This window comes from Oncorhynchus keta, chromosome 12 (genome assembly GCF_023373465.1).
Source record: "Oncorhynchus keta strain PuntledgeMale-10-30-2019 chromosome 12, Oket_V2, whole genome shotgun sequence".
Lineage (NCBI taxonomy): Eukaryota > Metazoa > Chordata > Actinopteri > Salmoniformes > Salmonidae > Oncorhynchus > Oncorhynchus keta.
Genome location: NC_068432.1, coordinates 5,109,611 through 5,129,114, shown reverse-complemented (window position 1 = coordinate 5,129,114; position 19,504 = coordinate 5,109,611). Strand labels below are relative to the sequence as shown.

General features: G+C 40.8%; 1 protein-coding gene across 2 annotated transcripts in view; it reads left to right on the top strand.

The window, feature by feature from the left end:
- The window catches only part of LOC118391756 (follistatin-related protein 4-like), a 221,123-nt gene that overhangs the window by 137,848 nt on the left and 63,771 nt on the right, over positions 1–19,504 (top strand). For both annotated transcript variants that reach the window (XM_052457656.1, XM_052457655.1), the window contains exons 5-6: positions 15,659–15,849; positions 18,328–18,448. In XM_052457656.1, coding sequence (XP_052313616.1) covers positions 15,659–15,849; positions 18,328–18,448 — 312 coding nt within the window. The remainder of the gene's footprint in view (positions 1–15,658; positions 15,850–18,327; positions 18,449–19,504) is intronic.

Here is a 19,504-nt window from a genome sequence, read left to right as displayed (position 1 = left end):
GACTAAAAACCTCACCTTTATCACTATGATCCTCAAAATGGAAGGAAGGTATCTCAATTTCTGCAATAGCTGACAAATAAGGGCCCAAATATGCGTAAGTGTGTATGGAAATTAGCTTCAAATGCACCGTTTAATGACACTTTCTATTATTGTGTCTGGCTATGTATCTGATTCAAGATGTCGCGTTAGATCAATCTGCATATATTCAGCACACTTTTATGATAATTCCAGACACATCTGGGAACCTTCATGAACATCATTCATCAATCAAGATGCCACATTTGAAATGTAGATGTGACATATAAGAACATGTGATGGCCATGGCATAGAGGAGCTATAGCTAGCTAGTAACATAAGGCTAGTTCACCCTATCAACACTGGCCCTCTTCCTGTGTCCCTCAATGTTTTCACTGCAAGGCTATTAGTCAAAATGGCACGAGCCCCTGAAGTAACAGGGAACAATTAAACAAAGATTGATTTCACACACGGCCAAAATAAAGTGGAATTGAAACCTGTTTACTTCAACAGTAAATTGAAGCGAGCAAGCATGACAACTGGCAGCATTTAAATTCTATTACCAGGTGCCCAGACATCTGGGTAATTCCCCGGCAGGTTCGAACCAGGGCTTTGTGAGATGTGCATTATTTACAGGCCAGGTTAAGACTGCCATCCTACTTTACTCACTACACACATCGATGACGGGCAGGAGCGGGGGTGGGAGGCGGAGGGGTGCTTTGGGAAACAATGGCAAAGTCAAAGTGTCTTTTGACTTATTAAATCATGAAGTGACTGATCCCTGGCATGTACCGAGTCACGGCCGAGAGCTGCAGCTGTTGGAGCAGAAGGGAATGAGCTTTGTCGTGGTACTGAAAGGAGAGCAGGGGAACAGGGGCGCTCAGATCAGTGGCTCCGTCCCAAATGGCACCCTATTCCTTATGTGGTACACTACTTTTGACCAGGGAATAGGGTGCCATTTGGGACACACCCAAAGTTACAGTATCCCTTCCTTCCCTCCTGGTCGACGCGCCAGGCAGGCGTCCATGATGTTTCCACTTCACTTCTCTGACTCTACTGCTTGGTGGTGATATTAATATGACTATTATTATTATTATTATGTTTATTAATAATAAGGTGATACTCTGCCACCGATGCCATAATAAGTCATTTCTTCCATACTGCATAACATTGCAGCTATACATAATCTGTCCTAGCCGGCGTCTACCGTATTAACAAAATATATGTTTATGCTCGCCTCTTTATGTGAATTCATGTGGATGTGTGTGAACGGTGTGAATTCCTCATGTCTTATTCTCTTCAAAATCCATAACTAATCTGAAATGCTAGCTTTGAGTGTGCACATCTGTGTTCACCCGTGATACTGTAGGAAGAAGAGCAGGTGTGCTAACCAAATTGCACCCTATTCCCGATTTTAGTGCACTAATTTTGACCAAAGCCCCCATAGGGTTCTTGTCAATAAGTAGTGCACTATACAGGGAATAGGGTGCCATTTGGGACACATGCCCGTTGTCCCGAACTGACCTCCGCTACCTAGAAACACCTGTTCGTTGGCAGGGACAATATGAACTGTCTTTTGATCTGTGGCCAAAGTATGTCATATCTAATACGGTCATGCCATGCTACAACTTCAATTATCTTTACTGTTCTTTAATTTAAGCCCCTAATGTTGCACATCGCTTCACTTAGCAGATGAGAGTATCACCAAGGGGACCTCACAGCAAAATTACACATCTGACATTACATTTCATGTAAAATATGGCTCTGGTACAGCCAATTACAATTTGACTGCATCAGCAAGATTTGTAGCAGTCTTAAGCAGTAATCTTTTCTCACTTAGTTGAACTTGACAACTTTTCTCCTTTTTCTCTTCGGCCAGCATCTAAACAGGCAGAGATGTGCCTCAGGACAGCAAACTCTCATCATGCAAACAGTCTGGAGTTATAAACAGCAATCGTCTGGCAGTAATGAAGGTTATTTAGAAGGAGGTTATCTTGAAGGAGTTCCCACATTGGCTGCTTTTCCTTCCCTCTGCCGTCCAACTCATCCCGAACCAACTCAATATGGTTATGGTTGGGTGATTGTGGAGGCCAGGTCATCTGATGCAGCACTCCATCACTCTCCTTCTTGGTCAAATAGCCCTTACACAGCCTGGAGGTGTGTTGGGTCATTTTCCTGTTGAAAAACAAATGATAGTACCACTAAGCGCAAACCAGATGGGATGGCGTATCGCTGCAGAATGCTGTGGTAGCCATGCTGGTTAAGTGTGCCTTGAATTCTAAATAAATCATGACAGTGCAACAAGCAAAGCACCCCACACCATCACACCTCCTCCTCCATGCTTCACGGTGGGAACCACAGATGCGGAGATCATCCGTTCACCTAGTCTGCATCGCACAAAGACACTGTGGTTGGAACCAAAGACACTGTGGTTGGAACCAAAGACACTGTGGTTGGAACCAAAGACACTGTGGTTGGAACCAAAGACACTGTGGTTGGAACCAAAAACAAAAAGACTCATCAGACAAAGGACAGATTTCCACCGGTCTAATGTCCATTGCTCGTGTTTCTTGGCCCAAGCAAGTCTCTTCTTATTATTGGTATCCTCTAGTAGTGGTTTCTTTGCAGCAATTCAACCATGAAGGCCTGATTTACACAGTCACCCCTGAAGAGTTGATGTTAAGATGTGTCTGAACTCTATGAGGTGCAATCTGAGGTGCAGTTGTTTGCAGATATCTGAGGCTAATGAACTTATCCTCTGCAGCAAAGGTAACTCTGGGGCTTCCGTTCCTGTGGCAGTCCTCATGAGAGCAAGTTTCATCATAGTGCTTCATGGTTTTTCCGACTGCACTTGAAGAAACTTTCAAAGTTCTTGACATTTTCTGGATTAATTGACCTTCATGTCTTAAACTAATGATGGTCTGTCATTTCTCTTTGCTTATTTGAGCTATTCTTGCCACAACATGGACTTTTACAAAATAGGGCTGTCTTCTGTATACCCCTACCTTGTCACAACACAACTGATTGTCTCAAATGCATTAAGGAAAGAAATTCCACAAATGAACTTTTAACAAGGCACACCTGTTAATTGAAATTCATTCCAGGTGACTACCTCATGATGCTGGTTGAGAGAATGCCAAGAGTGTGCAAAGCTCTCATTAAGGCACAGGGTGGCTTCTTTAAAGAATCTCAAATATAAAATATATTTAGATTTGTTTAACACTTTGTTGGTTACTACATGATTCCATATGTGTTATTTCATAGTTTTGATGTCATCACTATTACTCACCAATGTAGAAAATAGTAAAAAATTAAGAAAAACCCTTGAATGAGTAGGTGTGTCAACTTTTGACTGGTGCTGTACATCAGGAATGAATGATGCATGTCATGCTAACAAAGATAAATGTGTTGGCTTGTCTTCAACAATAGAACACTATCTGATAACACTTTCTCTAATGGTATCTTGAACACTCTTGAGAACATGAGTGCAGTCCACTGTTGGATTAATATAATCTATTAGAGTCTATCTACAAAGGAGACAGACTAGATTTAATCAGAGAATTGGGCTGGCAAGCTTAATACGATTATCTCTCCTTAATTAAAATATCATCAAGATGGCTGACATTAAATAGAAAGTCCTTACAGACATAAAACATTTGCATTTGGATGTACATTACAGGTTGGATGTACACGTTGTATCAGTATTTTACAGAAACCGATAAGGATTTCCAAATGGTAGCGCATTTTTGTTCAACAACAAATTAATAAATGTGTTGAGTGTAATTTAATGTTTTTACCAAAGCAGCAAAGTGATTTATTCAACCTGACATAATTTTACAGCGTAAGGTATTACAAAATGTCAAACTAGACTACTACTACGGTTTCTTTTTTTAATCAAAGTCCCTCTTGTGGCCAGGGACTCTGTGGATTATTTTGCTTGGCTTTAATTCATTATTAATCTGACAACTAGTCATTTGTACCACCTCCCTGTACCCCAGAGAGGCTGAGTGATACTGTAACCTTAATCCTATGTTTGGGCTGGTAATTGGTTTTTTTTTTTTTAAACGTGTTCGTTTCCCTAATGATTCATTATTTTAGAATATCAAAAGGCTCAAGAGAGACAACATAGCTCAAGTGCTGGAAAGGGATAAGGTTTCTTGCTCAGAATGATGATCAGTTGGTCAAACAAAGACTGGACACAGTAGTATGGGTTGATGATGAGGATGCTAATGGTTTTTAATGAGAATTCTCATACGCTTTCGTAGAGTTCTATGTCCCATTTAAACCGTCACAAACACATTTTGAAAAGACCCAAAATATCAAAATAGTTTATTGTGGGTAGCCTAGACAGATCTGGGTTCAAATCCATGCATATTTAAGTATTTCTTTTAAAAATTTAAATATGTACTTTCTGTGTATTTGAGTATTTCCACATAATGTGGCCAAGTCAGCTACCTCTTTTTGAATTTTATGAAACTATATTTTCAAATACTTATTTACAAATACAGTGTTTCAAATACACCTAGGACCAAACAGACCCGGGAGTATTTCATATTTATGGAGTATTTAAATATTTGTAGTTGAAAATACATGCCAAAACTTTCCTAGTGTATTTTGAAATACATTCCAATATTCAACCACTGGTATTTTTAAAGAAAAATATCCCAAAACATAATAAAAAATTTTCTGAAAATAATTGACATCTCCTAAATAGTATTTGAACGCAGGTCTGAGCCTTTTAACCGTCTCTTAAGGACAGAAATCGGCCAACGCATTTCAGCATTGAAGGGAACATTGAATAGAAGGCCTATTCTTGTTTTTCTGCTGAGTATGAGGCCTTTCCACACTGCAACAATCTCAAATAATATCAGACTGCATTCTGTTCTGCTGTTTCCCCAAGGAGTGTGTCTGTTTGTTTTCATTACAGACACAGTCTTTAATCTAGATATATTACAGGCGCAGAGGACCTACACACTTTTGTCAGGTTTTTTAATTAGGGTATCTGTCGTTGGACTCCTCTTGCTCCATGTTCTCAAATTAGTCACTTAGATGATCAGGGGGGCTGTGAGATGGAGAGGCTGTAGCTCCGGGGGAAACAGTGCTTCTGCTGCCATTGTGTGTTGCATATTATCACCCTGACCCACATTCCTCCCTGTCTGAGTCTCCTGTTCATTTAGCCTGCGTTGTCAAGCCCGGGCCTAATGACGAAGCCCCTGAAAAGGTGGGGGAAAGGGAAAAAAACAAGAGAATGAATCGTGTTACTTCCATTTAGAAGTCAATTCCATGGACCTCTGAGATTACCCCCTCTTAAATTTGTCGGTGTGAGTGACAGGCTTGTGGGATAGAGGCTCGACTGGTGATCTTGAGGGGACAGGGAGCCAATGGGTATTTTAATAGCTTCAGACCCCTGCTTTGAAACATGCCATTCTATCTGACAACCTCATGCTAAAAGAGTGACTCTCACAGTTATGAGATTATAATGTTGGAAACCCATCCAGCAGCGGGAATCCATATTCTGGTATAGATTCACCACATGGGGGTGAAAGAGAATTTCACATAGGCACTAAAAAGTCGCAGAGTTTTAGAGGCAATTCTCTGAAGGGACTGTGGTTGAAGTGGTGCATGCTTAAACTGGCCAGGCCAATGATACATTTGCCTGTTCAACATTCACACAGTTCTATATATAGATGAGGTGGTGTGGTCTGAATCACTCACTGTGTTCAACCAGGTCAGCTCATTATTAATAGTCAATGAGACATCGGCAAAAATGTGTTTCTTGCATTTCCTCAAAGATTTCTTCCCCATTGCAGACATTTCTGACCCAGATAGTATAAGGAACCTGCAGCCAGGTAGGAGCCAGGCAGGTAAACCATGCTGTATTTCTTTGTTGTTTTGTTCATTTATCCCTTCATTAGTTCTGTTCCCTGGTTAATGACTTTCCCTCACACTATTTCTACCTGCCGGCAGAGAGGGAGGAGGTTGAGGAGCTCTGAGTGTAAAACACTAATGACTCGACATCAATCCACGGCGTACCAATGCAACGCACCTCCAGGCGGGGGGGGGGAGGGGGGGGGGTGGTATATTTCCTCATCAAATAAATAGAGACAATCAATGACAAGGAAAATATTGCTTATTAATGTAGTGCCAGAAGGAGATGTGATTGCACATTTTTTTCTAAATTCTGGCATTTTTGTTCCATTTAAAACAAGGATTCTTGCATATCAGCCAGCAGTGTGAATGCAGTAACCTGTGTAGGCCTACTGTGCTTGAGGAAAGATTGCACCTCCTCCCCAGCGGTGTTTGTGCAGTCAACTTATATTACCTGTCATAGGAACAGCTTATTCTAAAATTGCCCCTGAAGGTTGCATCAGAGAGTAATGGTTTCATGGGTCAATAGCAGTCCATGGCATTAGTAAGAGTTGGTGCTCACTGGCAGATGTTTTAGTCTAATGGGAGCTCTGGTGGTCACTGAAAATTCGCACAGCACTTGGCCCTGTGTCTGAGTTTGGTAAGTACTGTATGGTTATTTCAGAAAGTGAAGAGTAGACATATTAGCACACAATTTAACTGGATTGATATGTTTTTGATAAAACAAAGTTGGCATGCTTTTTTCATTATCTTTTCAAACATTGACTTTGTTGTTAAAAATAGATATGCCATCATTGGGTATTTCAGTATCCTTCATTCACTGAAGTAGATAACTGAGAACAAATTGTATTTGTGAAATACTGACATGGTAGGTTAAGAAGTATCAAAAGTATAATGAGAATTATACAATGTATTTTAAGAAGTATCAAAAGTATAATGAGAATTATACAATGTATTTTTTGTTAAAGTCGCTACCAAACATTACAGTTATTCTGTAGCAAACTATACTGCAGATCAAGCATTGATCTTGGCCCTTACATAATTGAATTGAATGAAGCTCAAATGTGTTTTAAACAAAGCATATCTATCTATACAAAGTTATTCACAAAAGTAAAACAAATGGATGCTATGACAATTGCCTATCACCTAATCCCCATACCCTCCTTTCCCGAAAATATATGGAAATGTGATTATTCTCTTTTCAAGTGTTAAAGCAAGTTATCTAAGTATCTGTAAAAAAGTTTCCCAGATTTGTTTTCACACCTTTAAAAAAGAGCCCTGTCTTAAATCAATGTCATATGACTGAAGTATATTAATGATTTTGCATTTAAGTGTCATCATTGCACATTCCGGGCAGGTGGATATGCATGGGGGTAGTTACTTAGCTGTTGAAGCTGCCACAATTACATGAGAAAAATGTCCTCTCAGTGCAGCAGCGAGGGAGAAAGAAGATGAAAAGTCCTCTTTAAGGGAAACAGTCAAAGATGAAAATTTAGTTGAAAGACAAAACTCGGAGATGAAAGGGAGACGTAGCATCTCCATTTCTCTTTCTGACTATGGAAGTCGTGAGAGAATGAAAGGGCTGTTCCCTTATGTTTTCTTTGCCATCTCACTTTCTTTTCTTCATTTGGTCTTCTTCCTGCTTTGCTCTTCCACTGTATTGTAAATGAACATAATGTTTTTCCAGAGTCAGGTACCTGCTCATGCTGTAGCAAAGAGAGGAACCCATTGTCCTCGTTATCTTACCTCCTGGTCAACAGCTGAAGATTTAGTTTTGTTAGCCTATACTGTCATTTCTTTTAAATCACTCATTTATTGAAAGTAAAAAAATATCTTCTGTTGTCCAAAGTTAAACTGTATCATCCAACTACTGTAAATGTCTCTTATTCAGTGGATCTTCTTAAGCTGACAGTCCCCGAAATCGGGCCCTAGAATTGCTTAAATAAATATGTATGTTTATATTGGAGATTTGATTGATTTCTCACCATTTTAGAAGTCATAAGATAGCCATCCAGACCTACCTATGACCATGTCAATGTCCTAAACGTGTATTTGCCTTCTACTAGGGGGGGGGGGTCCTTTATAAAAACATGTATCTAGCTCGACTACTTTACGGCACAGACATGGCGAAGCAATCACTGAATTTGTCTCGAGCAGGCTGATCTAAATAGATCATTGTCATAGCTCTACGATAAAGAATGCAATCTACACACTTCCTTAAACCTACAAATAAGTAAAGGAGTAATTTTGTGTGGGAGTCAAACATTTGTTTTGGTTGGAAGCAAACATATTGCATATGCTCAGAACAACAAAATAGGGCCCTTTACATAGTCCTTCTCTGCTTGTCTATAGGAGGGAACGTCACTGTTTAAATGTCATGATATCTTTCTAGGGGTGTGTGTGTGTGTGTGGGGGGGGGCAAAATATTGTAGAATGGCTGTCAGCTCAACTGGTTATTGACGTTCTCGCTCTCCCTGCTATACACTGAGCAAGTCTAAGCAATCAGGCACAAGTTGATGAGCACCTCTGCAGTTAATTCTGTATCTTTCATCTTGTTGCGAGGTTTCCATATTAATTTCAAACGTATGATTTACACTCATTGATTGTTTACATACAGCTTACAGTAGCAACAGTGCAGCAACACAGTACAGTTTCTGTACCTTTCCCCAAGTCATTTTACCATCTCCCTTTCAAGCCTCTGAAGGTCACCAGTGTGACGGAGCAGGCTAATGATGGCTGTTTGTGCTCGGGTCTCAGTGTGGATGGGTCTCGCTGAGGCTGCGGTCCAAAGCAGCTAGCCAGGCATTTTAAACCCTCTTTCCCCCTGAGACGGCAGTCTGCAGCCCCAGCTCAGCTAACAGACAGGACAAGCCAGGAGATTACTGTAGTTTACACTGAAGGTATGGTGGGGGGGGGTATGCTAAAAATCTAATATACGCCCTATACTTGTACTCCTAATCTAAAAGCGGCGTGATGGCAGGGGCAAGTGCAACCCTTTTTAAGGACTGTCAGGTGGGGGTTTATTTCCGGGTTTGATTGTGTTGGTGATTTAACTGGTTGAGAAACATATTGGTAAAGTGTAAGGTCGTGTAGGGGGTCATGGAAGGAGTAATGACTGTGGAAGTTACCGGACTGTACATTACACCTGCAGTGCGTCTTAAACACTCACAAAGGGGGGCGCGATGGACCATGATTGAACTTGACTGTAAAGTAGAAAAAGGTGTTTAATAGTTTGTGATTACTGTACTTTTCTGCTCTGTGCGAAAGTAGTACTGTAATGTGTGTATCGGGATGGCTACTTTCCTGTTCTGAGTTCTACAACAAGTTCAAGAATTCAATCTCATTACAGTAGAAGGATTTGTTTAGGTTGGAATCAGTGCAGTTATGATGCTAGTGAAGCGATCCTTTTTTAATTGCTTCTCTGCCTCTGTAACTGCAGACACAATCTAATGCCCATATTCTTCATTTTTCACAAGATGTTTTCTTCTCCTTCCTCTCATGTGGACCATCCTGCATAACAGAGTACATTTGATTACTTTTGAATGCTATTAACTTACGTCTGTCTGTAAGGTGTTTGTTTGCACATTCCATTTTAGATCAGCCAAATTCAGGATTACCAAGTATTTTTTATTTTTTTTTCATTTTATTTTATTTTAAAAAAATGTTAAGGATTGCCAAGTGTTGGTGTTTAGTCATTTGGAAATTGAGACATATTCCTGTCTTATATCACTAAAGCCTTGTTTTGTACTTTGAAGTTGAACTGCGCTATTACTTGGATAACTTTGATCCAGACTCCACAAAATATTTTATACTTGGGATTTTAAACTGGGAGAATGTAGAGACTGAGAGGGAGGTGCAGCTAGCATATGTGACGACTGGCTCTATTCAGTCCTATGTAGCAAAATTTGAAATGGTGTTTTTTACATTGCACAAAAGTAAAGACTCAGCTAGAAAATGGTATATCATATATTAAAGTTGAGGAACAATGGGAAAGTTTCAAAGTTGATAAACTTACCCCACTTTTGAGAAAATGGCCCTTGAATGTTTTGGTACACCTTCTGGAGAGCTCTTCTTTTTCTACACCTATTCAGCGTTGTTCTTAAGTCTTAGCCCCACCCATCTCTTTAAGGATTCACATGTGAGGTCATGTGCTAAACAGTGAGTACAGTAGTATACCAAACAACCAAAGATTGCAAGACTAAAAGCTACTTCGATCGACATGTCTGTACGCAATTGTCTCAGGGACATCATGAACATTATATTGTCATCCGACATCAAACTTGTCATTGTCATTATGAAAAATATAAACACAAAAGCGACAGGCTGCATGACATCAGCAGCCTGGTGGTCCAAAATAGCACAACTACGCTTTAACTTGCAATGAAAATGACTTTTGACAAAATGATAAATGTATAATATCTGAAAATGTAGCTAGCTAGACTCTATTACCCGTATACATGGATAAATGCTTTTCCCTCCCTGTCACGGATGCCATGGTTGCCCTTAGTTTTAAGATGTAATCCAGAGGCCGGTGTTTTATACAACAGACCTTCTGTGTTCTATATTTTGGACTCCCTCTGCTTTTGCAATCAAACACTTCAATAGTCTCTATCTCTTAGTTATTGTACTCTGCTTCCACCGGGCATTCCACTGAATTCAAAACTCAGTCTTCCAAAAAAAATGGAGAGCATAAGCAACACTTTTGCAGTTCTTCGTGATATCTTTTAAAAACTGTGTTAGAAAGGAGTACCTACACATACTCAGCTGTTCATGTTATAGACAGAAGTGTGCTTCATGGCAGACCAATCCAAACTCATCTCTCGGCATGTCCAGTTCTTCCATTATCTCAGCCAATCATGGCAATTGGGACGGTTCCTGTCTTTTTCCGTGGCTGAACCAATTGGGCTCGCAATTTAAACATTTTATTTGTATTTACAGATGGCATACACGTTTGTTATTAAGACACATGAAAGTTCACATGTTCCAGAAGGCATTTTGATTTTAGAAAATGTTTACGTTCAAATGCCTCTCCTGTGAAGTAGTGATGTGTGACATATGCCTAGTTTCCTGAAACGAGTCACATATCGTACCGATGCACGGTTTGAGCACTTTAGGTTTCCACAGCAGTCAGTCCTCTATAGTATTTCTCCTTCACTGCTCTGCCAATAACTCTCATGTTGCAATGAGTTCTCATTTAGCCTGTCCCAAGGTGCAGTGAGTCAGATAAGGTTTGCCAAGCACACACACATCCTGACGGCAGAACATATGGGGGAAGACTGGATGTCTTTACTCAGCTAATCTAATGGAATGACTAAAATGTTGGGAGAGCTATTGAGATTTACTTGAGATTACTCAATGGCTGTCAAACTACTGTCCTCCGAATCAATGGCATTGATCTGAAAATATTATAATATGATATAACCCAGCTAGCACATTTGGTTCCTTGGAAGTTGTGGGTACCTAGGTTTTTGGTTTCACATTGGTTGTGGATACGAAGCCATACGATTCCTGACCGGTAAAACAGATTACATTTTTTAAAGTTCTGAGAACAGAAGTGAACATTTAGAGAGCGTTTTGTTCATTCTTATAACCGAATGTATATGTTTTTAAATAGCATTCTTAGAACATTCTCTGAACGTTCTGAAAATGTTCTTGTTTTTTTTATGGACATTTTCTTCACGTTCTGAGAACAAATGTGTGATTTTAAATACAATTCTTAGAATATTCTCTGAACGTTGTTGATGTTTTCTTGTGTTTTTATATGGAAGTTTTCTTAACGTTCTCTGGACAATTTGAGAACATGACTTTAAATAGAATCATCAGAACCAGTAGGGAACGTTATGCTGAAGTACTGAAATTCCCACATTTTTTTGTTGTTTCTTTACATTCTCTGAACTACTTGAGAACATTTCCAATGCCAAACCAGAACAAATTCCTAGAACATTACCAAAATTGAAATGAAATGTAACCGTGTTTCTGTTAAAGCAGGGCTGGCCAACCCTCTTCCTGGAGCTCTACCGTCCTGTGAGTTTTCAATCCCATCCTAATTTTACATACCTATTCTACTTATAGCTGCTCAACAAGACCTTAACTAGCTGAATCAGATATGCTAAATTAGGGTTGGGCTTGAACACCTACAGGACAGTAGATCTCCAGCAATAGGGTTGGGCAGCCCTGTGTTAAAGTAATGAATATTCTTTTTCAATGTGCTGAGAATGTTCCAAAGCCAAGCAACTATCCTACACCATTTCCAGAAAGTTGTGGCAAGGCTGTATGCAAAATAACCATAGGACAAGCACGCTCTCACCAAGCTTTAAGAAACATATGGTTCTCAGAATGTTATGTGCTAGCTGGGAATACACTTTCCTGAGCTCTGTCAAAAGCTCAAACTGTCCCAATTGAGAGTTTCTGGGCAACTTGCTACGCAACATGGCATTGCTATTGGGAGATTATAGATTTTTCAGAAAATGGATTAATTAAACAAATGCCAATAGAAGTAAACATATGTAATTAAGTATTGCTATTCTGCAAATAGCAATACTTAATGCATGACACCATGGCACCACCACTTAAATAATGTGAACATTGGGATCTCAAAACGTGTTTGGAACATTGATTGCTTCTCTTATGTAGCTTGCCTTTCCTTTTGGCTTGCTCTTCTGATAAACACCCATTGTCTTTTTTGTCCCTCAGAACAATTTTCACAAAACAAATGTTATAGTGTTCCCTTGGCAAAGCTCTTACGACAAACATTCCAGTTTCACTACAGTCAAATTCTTGCAGCTTTGTAACAGCATAGATTTACGATTTGCTGAGTTCGGCTGAAATGAGAGATGAGATTTTGAAATGGCCTCTCTGTTGTTGATTGTCTTTTGTCTGCGTACACTTTATTTACACAGCCAGATTGAGAACAGAAGTAGGGTTCTCTCATGCAGTATGTGGCTCCAGTTATTTGCTGCATCGCAGGCTACTTTAGTTAGCTCTGGGCCATAGTTATAGGCTGTCACTGTGAAGACTTATGTCTAAATTAAACAGGCAAGTATTTAATGTGCTCATGTCTCAATGAGGGTAATGTCCATGCAACAGATAACCCTCAAAGGACCCCTGGTCCATGCTTTGATTCACAGTTACTTTCGACCTGATGTCCCTCACGTATGAGGAAAGGATCTATCATCTCCATAATTACCTAAGAGGCAAGTCAATCTTTTTCCATTAGCAGGACACAGATGGCATGGCTTAAATAACCCAATCATCTCAGCCCATGGAGGTCAAGCCATCATAAATCAAACAGGAGCACTGCTCACACCCTTGAGGGATTGTAGTAAGGTTTCAACACTTGATGTAGAAGATCAAGCTTTTACTCTCTTGGATCTGATGCTAAGAACCGCTCATGAGAGGCTTTCAGACACCGACTCTTTCAATTCAATTGGATTATTTTTAGTCGTTTTTTTTTAATAGTTAGTCCATTCTTTAGTTTGGGTTATGTCTTTGTACATCTATTGTGTTTTATCTGACTTACCTAGTTAAATAAAGGTTGGAGAAAAAATATAAAAAATTCACTAGTTCCCTAAAATATATCTGTATGCAGTTAAGTTATGTTGATATTACTAAAGGTGTCCCGCATGGGTAAAATTGTTACTTAATGCCGGAAATACTAAATGTATGCCATTTTGTCATTCTCATAGAAGTATTTCAGATGGTTTACACCTTTATGCATTGGATGATTCTTTAATCCTGCCTATATTTTTTTATGGGCTTTTGGTTTAACAATAATTTGATGTTTAAAAAACATAACCTTGAGATTTAAACTACGCTTCTTTTATAGAAATAGATCATGCTTCTCCCTAAACAGCAGACAGCAGATTGTACAGTCAACTTTCCTGCCAGGTCTTGACTATGGTGACACCATTTATCTGAATGCAACCAGCCCCTATTCTTAAACCTTTGGATGCCGCCTACCATAGCGCTCTTCGCTTGATCACAGGTGACAGTTTTAATACGCATCACTGCATCCTGTATCAAAAGGTTGGCTGGTAGATCATTCATTACTCCCTTTTGAAAGTGAGCACCACTTTCAAAACTACAAAAGCTCTGGAGTGCATCTTTAAGCAGCTAACATTTCAAACAGGGAGTACTGTGAATTTCAGCCGCTCAGCTGCTGTCTTCAGCAGAATAAGAAAGACTGACTGGTGGTAGGACATCATTGAGGGAAAATAAGGACATTCATTTCTACAAGTGGCACACTCCAGTCCCCCCAGAAGGAATAACATTGCCTCGGACATATGCGGATGGTGGGGTGTGTCTGTGAAAGGTCATAAGATCTTTACCCCGAAAAAAGTGAGGATCTTGGATTAATAGCGTGTCATAAGAACTTAACCCATATCACCGTCGACCTTTCTCCTCACAAAGTCGCCTTGATAGATGTACTTCATTACCCGATTTGAAAAGTCGAAAATTGAATCCCTCCCCTTCTTCGTGGCAGGTTGCTCAATGATTGATCAGCCACTGAATGTAGTCAGAGAGAAAGGGCTGGAGCATTGAAATGACCCCTTGTCATGCTAATGGATAGCACCAGAGCAGTGCCAGCGGCAGGTCTTTGCAACGACACAAGTTTCGCGCATACAGACAGGTTGGCAAAATAGATCTGGTAAAAGTGTTTTAAAGTTTGGTTTGTTTGATTCGGCCGTGTGTTGCAAAGAGAGGTGCTAACAATTCAAGTAGCATGTCAGTTAACCCTCCTGTCACTGAAGAGAAAGGAACCCAATTTAGTCATCAGGCAGCCCAAATGCTTCACCAAAAAAGCAACGAAACGTGACGTAATGTAAGAGACATTTCTCCCTTTGAGAGGCTTAACAGAACTCTTGTTGAGTTTAGGAGTGACATGAGGGTGAACGGATAGGACATTGAGGCATCAGTGCTACAGTGGGGTGGCGGAACCAGGGGGGATGCAGGTTGGACGCTTTGGATGCCTGCATCTTGTACAACGTTGTCTTTCTGTGTTATTTATTAGCTGTAATTGATGTTGATGTCTATTCTGAATTAGGCATTGCTATCAGGCCCCGGTCCTCGCAGGAGGGGGTATGGCTCTTCGCAGCGATCGGAAGACATTTTCTAATGACTTATTCATATCAATGAGCTTTTAATATTTGGTGCGCTCATCACTTGGCGGAGATACACAGGCACCCCTCCCACCTCCTGTCAACTCTCACAGGCAGCTGGTGGAAGGAAGGGGGAGGAAGGGGGAGTGGAGCAATGCTCTCCATTCACATCAAGTCCTAAAGATGCCCACAGCGGGTGGCCTGTGTTTGCACAATTTTATTTCAAGTAAGGAATAAACACACTCTCAGCTGCACTTGATTAATCATGGCTCCTCCATTCCTCTGCACATATTTATCAGCGGGCTGGGAGACAGAGTGCTGAGCAGTCAGGCAGGATGTGATGCTGTGTTTGAAACATGGGGTGTTAATCCCTCAGCAAGTGAAAGAGGACAAAACTGTCTAAAGCATCTCAATGAGGTTGTTTACCTTTTTGTTTTCTTGTGGATTGGAGGATTATACATAATTAATTGGACCCCCTGCGCGAAAACACATTATGCAAAGCACACACATACGCACACTGCCACACGCACTCAAGCAAGCACGCAAACAAAAACACACACATTTAATACATTCACTCTTACACACTTAACCATCCTCCAAAATCATTTAGTCCTGCAGCGGTAAGGTCATTATAACCTAATTGAGGTTAATTTAAAGTCTGTATTGTGTTGTTGTAGGAGACACGTGCACCATGGCAGATTACAACAAGCTGAAGAGTATGCTGCTGGATATGCAGCCTAAAGGCCTGAATGGCGGGGACAGGAACATTAAGAGAGACATGGACCAGAAGAGAGCCCTGGTGGACACCATGTTTAAGTACCTGGACATGGACGGGGATGGCCGTCTGTGCAGCGACGAGCTGGAACAGGTGGGTACTTCTCTGGGGCGGGAATTGGATTAAGGTGGGCATCAGAGCCACACTAACTGGTGTTAATTGGATGCATCTCCATCCATGGGTGATCTACTTCTACTAGCCCTATGCCAGAAGGGGCTCGGGGTCGGGGTGTAGGGCTCAGTGGCGGTCAGTGCCGTTTAAGATGAGGGGGGGCCAACAAAAAAATAAGTTCATGAGCCATGGCCTTATTTCTATTGCAGCGTTTTGGATGACTCTTTCATATTCCATTCACCCAGATCAATGTAACAGCGATAGGTTTAGGCTACTACATGATACTCTAATTTTCCCTATACCCATCATGAGGTTGCTACAACCAGCCTATGAATGAAAGTTTACAACGTAGGTACACAGGTCGAGAGGCAAATTTGAGGTCACAGACAGTGACACAAGGACTGACAGTGACATTCAATACCGCCTTGCACACTCTTGCCTACATCTAGTTGATATAGGGTGTAATCATTAGTCCAACAAGAGTTTCTATTGGACAAATTCAGGTATGTTTATCCCTATTTTGTTCCATTTGCTTCCATTTAAGAAACCTTTTTCAACAGAATTCCTTGTTGCATCTATGCTCTCTCCTCCTCTCAGCTCTTCCCTTCACTTGTGGACTTCAACGCGCAACACATCGGCTGTATGTGACCAGGCGGGAAAAAAACTTTCCAAGCCAAACCGCTACACACAGCCTACATCATGGGCACCATAGATAACATAGCTAATATAACTAACGTGTTAGTAAACCCGCTACAATCATGCAGTAAAGTTACAGTGTACAGTCAGTAAGCAGTTACAACAACGGGTCCCGGTGACAACACATTTGTAATACCAAAATATTACCTTGACTTGGAAGAGTTCCAGTGTTGTGTTCGATAGTCATAGCCAACTAGCTAACATAGCATCCCTCTGTTTGAGCAGGGTGTTTCATTAGGCTAAACTAGCTAGTTGAATTTGCTAGCTAAGCGAAACTGAAAGTGAAAAAAAATGACAATGTTCAACAATTCTCTCTCTTTGAGTCAACTAATCACCATATTTTATACACTGCAGTTCTAGCTAGCTGTAGCTTATGCTTTCAGTACTAGATAATTCTCTGATCCTTTGATTGGGTGGACAACATGTCAGTTCATGCTGAAAGAGCTCTGATAGCCTGGAGGACGTCCTCCGGAAGTTGTCATAATTACTGTGTAAGTCTATGGAAGGGGTGAGAACCATGAGCCTCCTCGGTTTTGTAATGAAGTCAAGGAGGGCGGAAGCTAGTTGTCCTCCGGCTACACCGTTGTGCTTCCCTATAGAGTGCTGTTGAGGCTACTGTAGACCTTCTTAGCAATATAGTGTGTTTTAATCATTTATTTGTTGCCGTGATTATATTTAGGAAAACTTTTTTAATGTTTTACAATTAAAATGTTTATGAAATTTACTGAGGAGGATGGTCCTCTCCTTCTTCCTCTTAGGAGCCTCCACTGGCAGGGCTTGAGCATAGTCTGAAGGTAGAGAGGCACAGTTGTCATGTTGCTCTGTAGGCAAGCACCACGGTGTTGTTGTGGATGCAAGCTCCAAAATGGAATCCAGGGGAGTGTGCGCAGTGACATGCGAGAACTTGGGAATGTGTTGTTTCTGCATTAAAGCACTGTTTAGGTTTGTGATCTTTTTTTAAAAGGTAGATACTTCCAATTATTTAGTTGCAGTGTTGTGACAAATAGCTGTCGTGTTTTATTAGCTTACAGAACGGGTTCCTAAATGACAACTCTTTGTCTCATGAAACTAAAATAAAATACTTTGCCTACATCCAAATGGCACCCTATTCGCTATACACTACTTTTAAATCTATATATGGAATAGGGTGTCATTTGGGACGGACAATTTGCACCTTTCTACTTTGAGGAGACAGGACCGATGTGAAATACATTATGAACTATTTCTCACATCTCAGCAGTTTAGAAGATTTGATTGAAGATCTGATCAAATCATGGTTGGCAATTATTAATGTTGACACGTAGCCAAGAAATCTTTAAAGAGACATTTACATTTTTTTAAGGGAGAAAAATCGATCCAAGATCAGAGAAATCAAAGAAATAGAAATAAGATGTCACTAAATGTCATGATCAGATATATATATATATATATATATATATATGTGTGTGTTAATTAAGCAGTATTTGACTAGCTCTACACATTGGTTCTCCTTCCCTCTATAGATGTACAGAATGGGGCCAGTCTCAACAGAAGCATAGTTTGCACCTGTACTTTTTCCAAAGGGAATTCAATATAGGATAGGACAAGGCTAAAATAAGGGTTAAGAGAAGATGTAAGACAGTTAAGTGAATGAAGGAAGACAGTTGTTATGCTGTACTTTATCTGACTTAGTCCTATGGTTTATATCCATAGAACTAGAATGTGAATCATAGAATGTAATACAGTCATTGTAATATAGTCTATGGTATCCATCCTCCTGTCCAGATCTCTATGAAGGAGCATCTTGAAGACAGTCTGCTGGAGTGCACCATGCAGGACCTGCTCCGCTACGATGATTACAACAACGACGGACACCTCACTCTGCACGAGTTCTACACCGCTTTTCGTAAGTCCAGCTTGAAAATCCCCACCTCCCTCTCAGTCTCTCTCTCTCCCTCTCTCCCTCCCTCCCTCCCTCCCTCTCTCAGCCCATCCCATCAGGATAAGACCGGATCAGACCAGATCAACCTGACTCAGGCTGCGCTGCAATCCAGTAATCCTGCAATCCTCTGCCCTGTTTGCCAGGCCAGGCATCATTATGGGCCTCTGAGCTGTGAGCCGTGGTTGAGAGCACCTGGTCATCAGGCCTAATAAAGAATAATCGCACAGCCAATATGGCAGACTGGATTTGGGCTGGAACGGAAGATGACAGAGCAACCCCTATCACTGAGGTTGCTTTACCTTTGAGAGGATATCTATACACCATACATTTCAGCCATTGTGATTAGAAACACAATATGTGACCTGAGCACCAACATGCACAGCCCAGACCTATATTGCCAGTCCATCCAATTGGACAAAGCCGATAAATCAGGCCATTACCAGTAGGCGGCATGGCACCATTTTGAAGGCTTTCACAATCGGGGCAAAAACACAGGTCCATTAAGCCTCAACAGTCATTAACCATAGTAATGACTGGGTTTTAGTGGAATCATTGTTGTCATTATACAGTTACTTCCCTTTTAGCATCCAGATGGGCTGTGAGAATGGCTGGCGGTGGGTCTGTTTTGAGGAAGGTGTAAGGGGTTTAACAGGGAGGTGAAGGAGAGGGTTGGGACTAATAAAACATGTGATTGATCAGACATTGTTCAAGGTTAACTGTTGTGCTGCATAAGACTAAAACAAGGAGGGGGAATGTTTTATTAAGAGGAGGTTTATGGCTTATGTGCTATGGATGGATGTTCCTGAGATGAGTTGTTCTCCCTTGAGGGAAATTGAAGTTGAGATGCCAGGAAGTTCAGGTGTTTCTACACAACCTCCCCCTGTAGATGCCATGCTTGGTAGATACACTGGGCAGCAATACTCAATGTTAAGCCCCGTTCTGCAGATGCTGTTGCGTAGAGAGTGTTCTGTTCCATAGCAGGCAGACAAATTCCATTCCAAAGCTGGGAGTTCAGTTTGG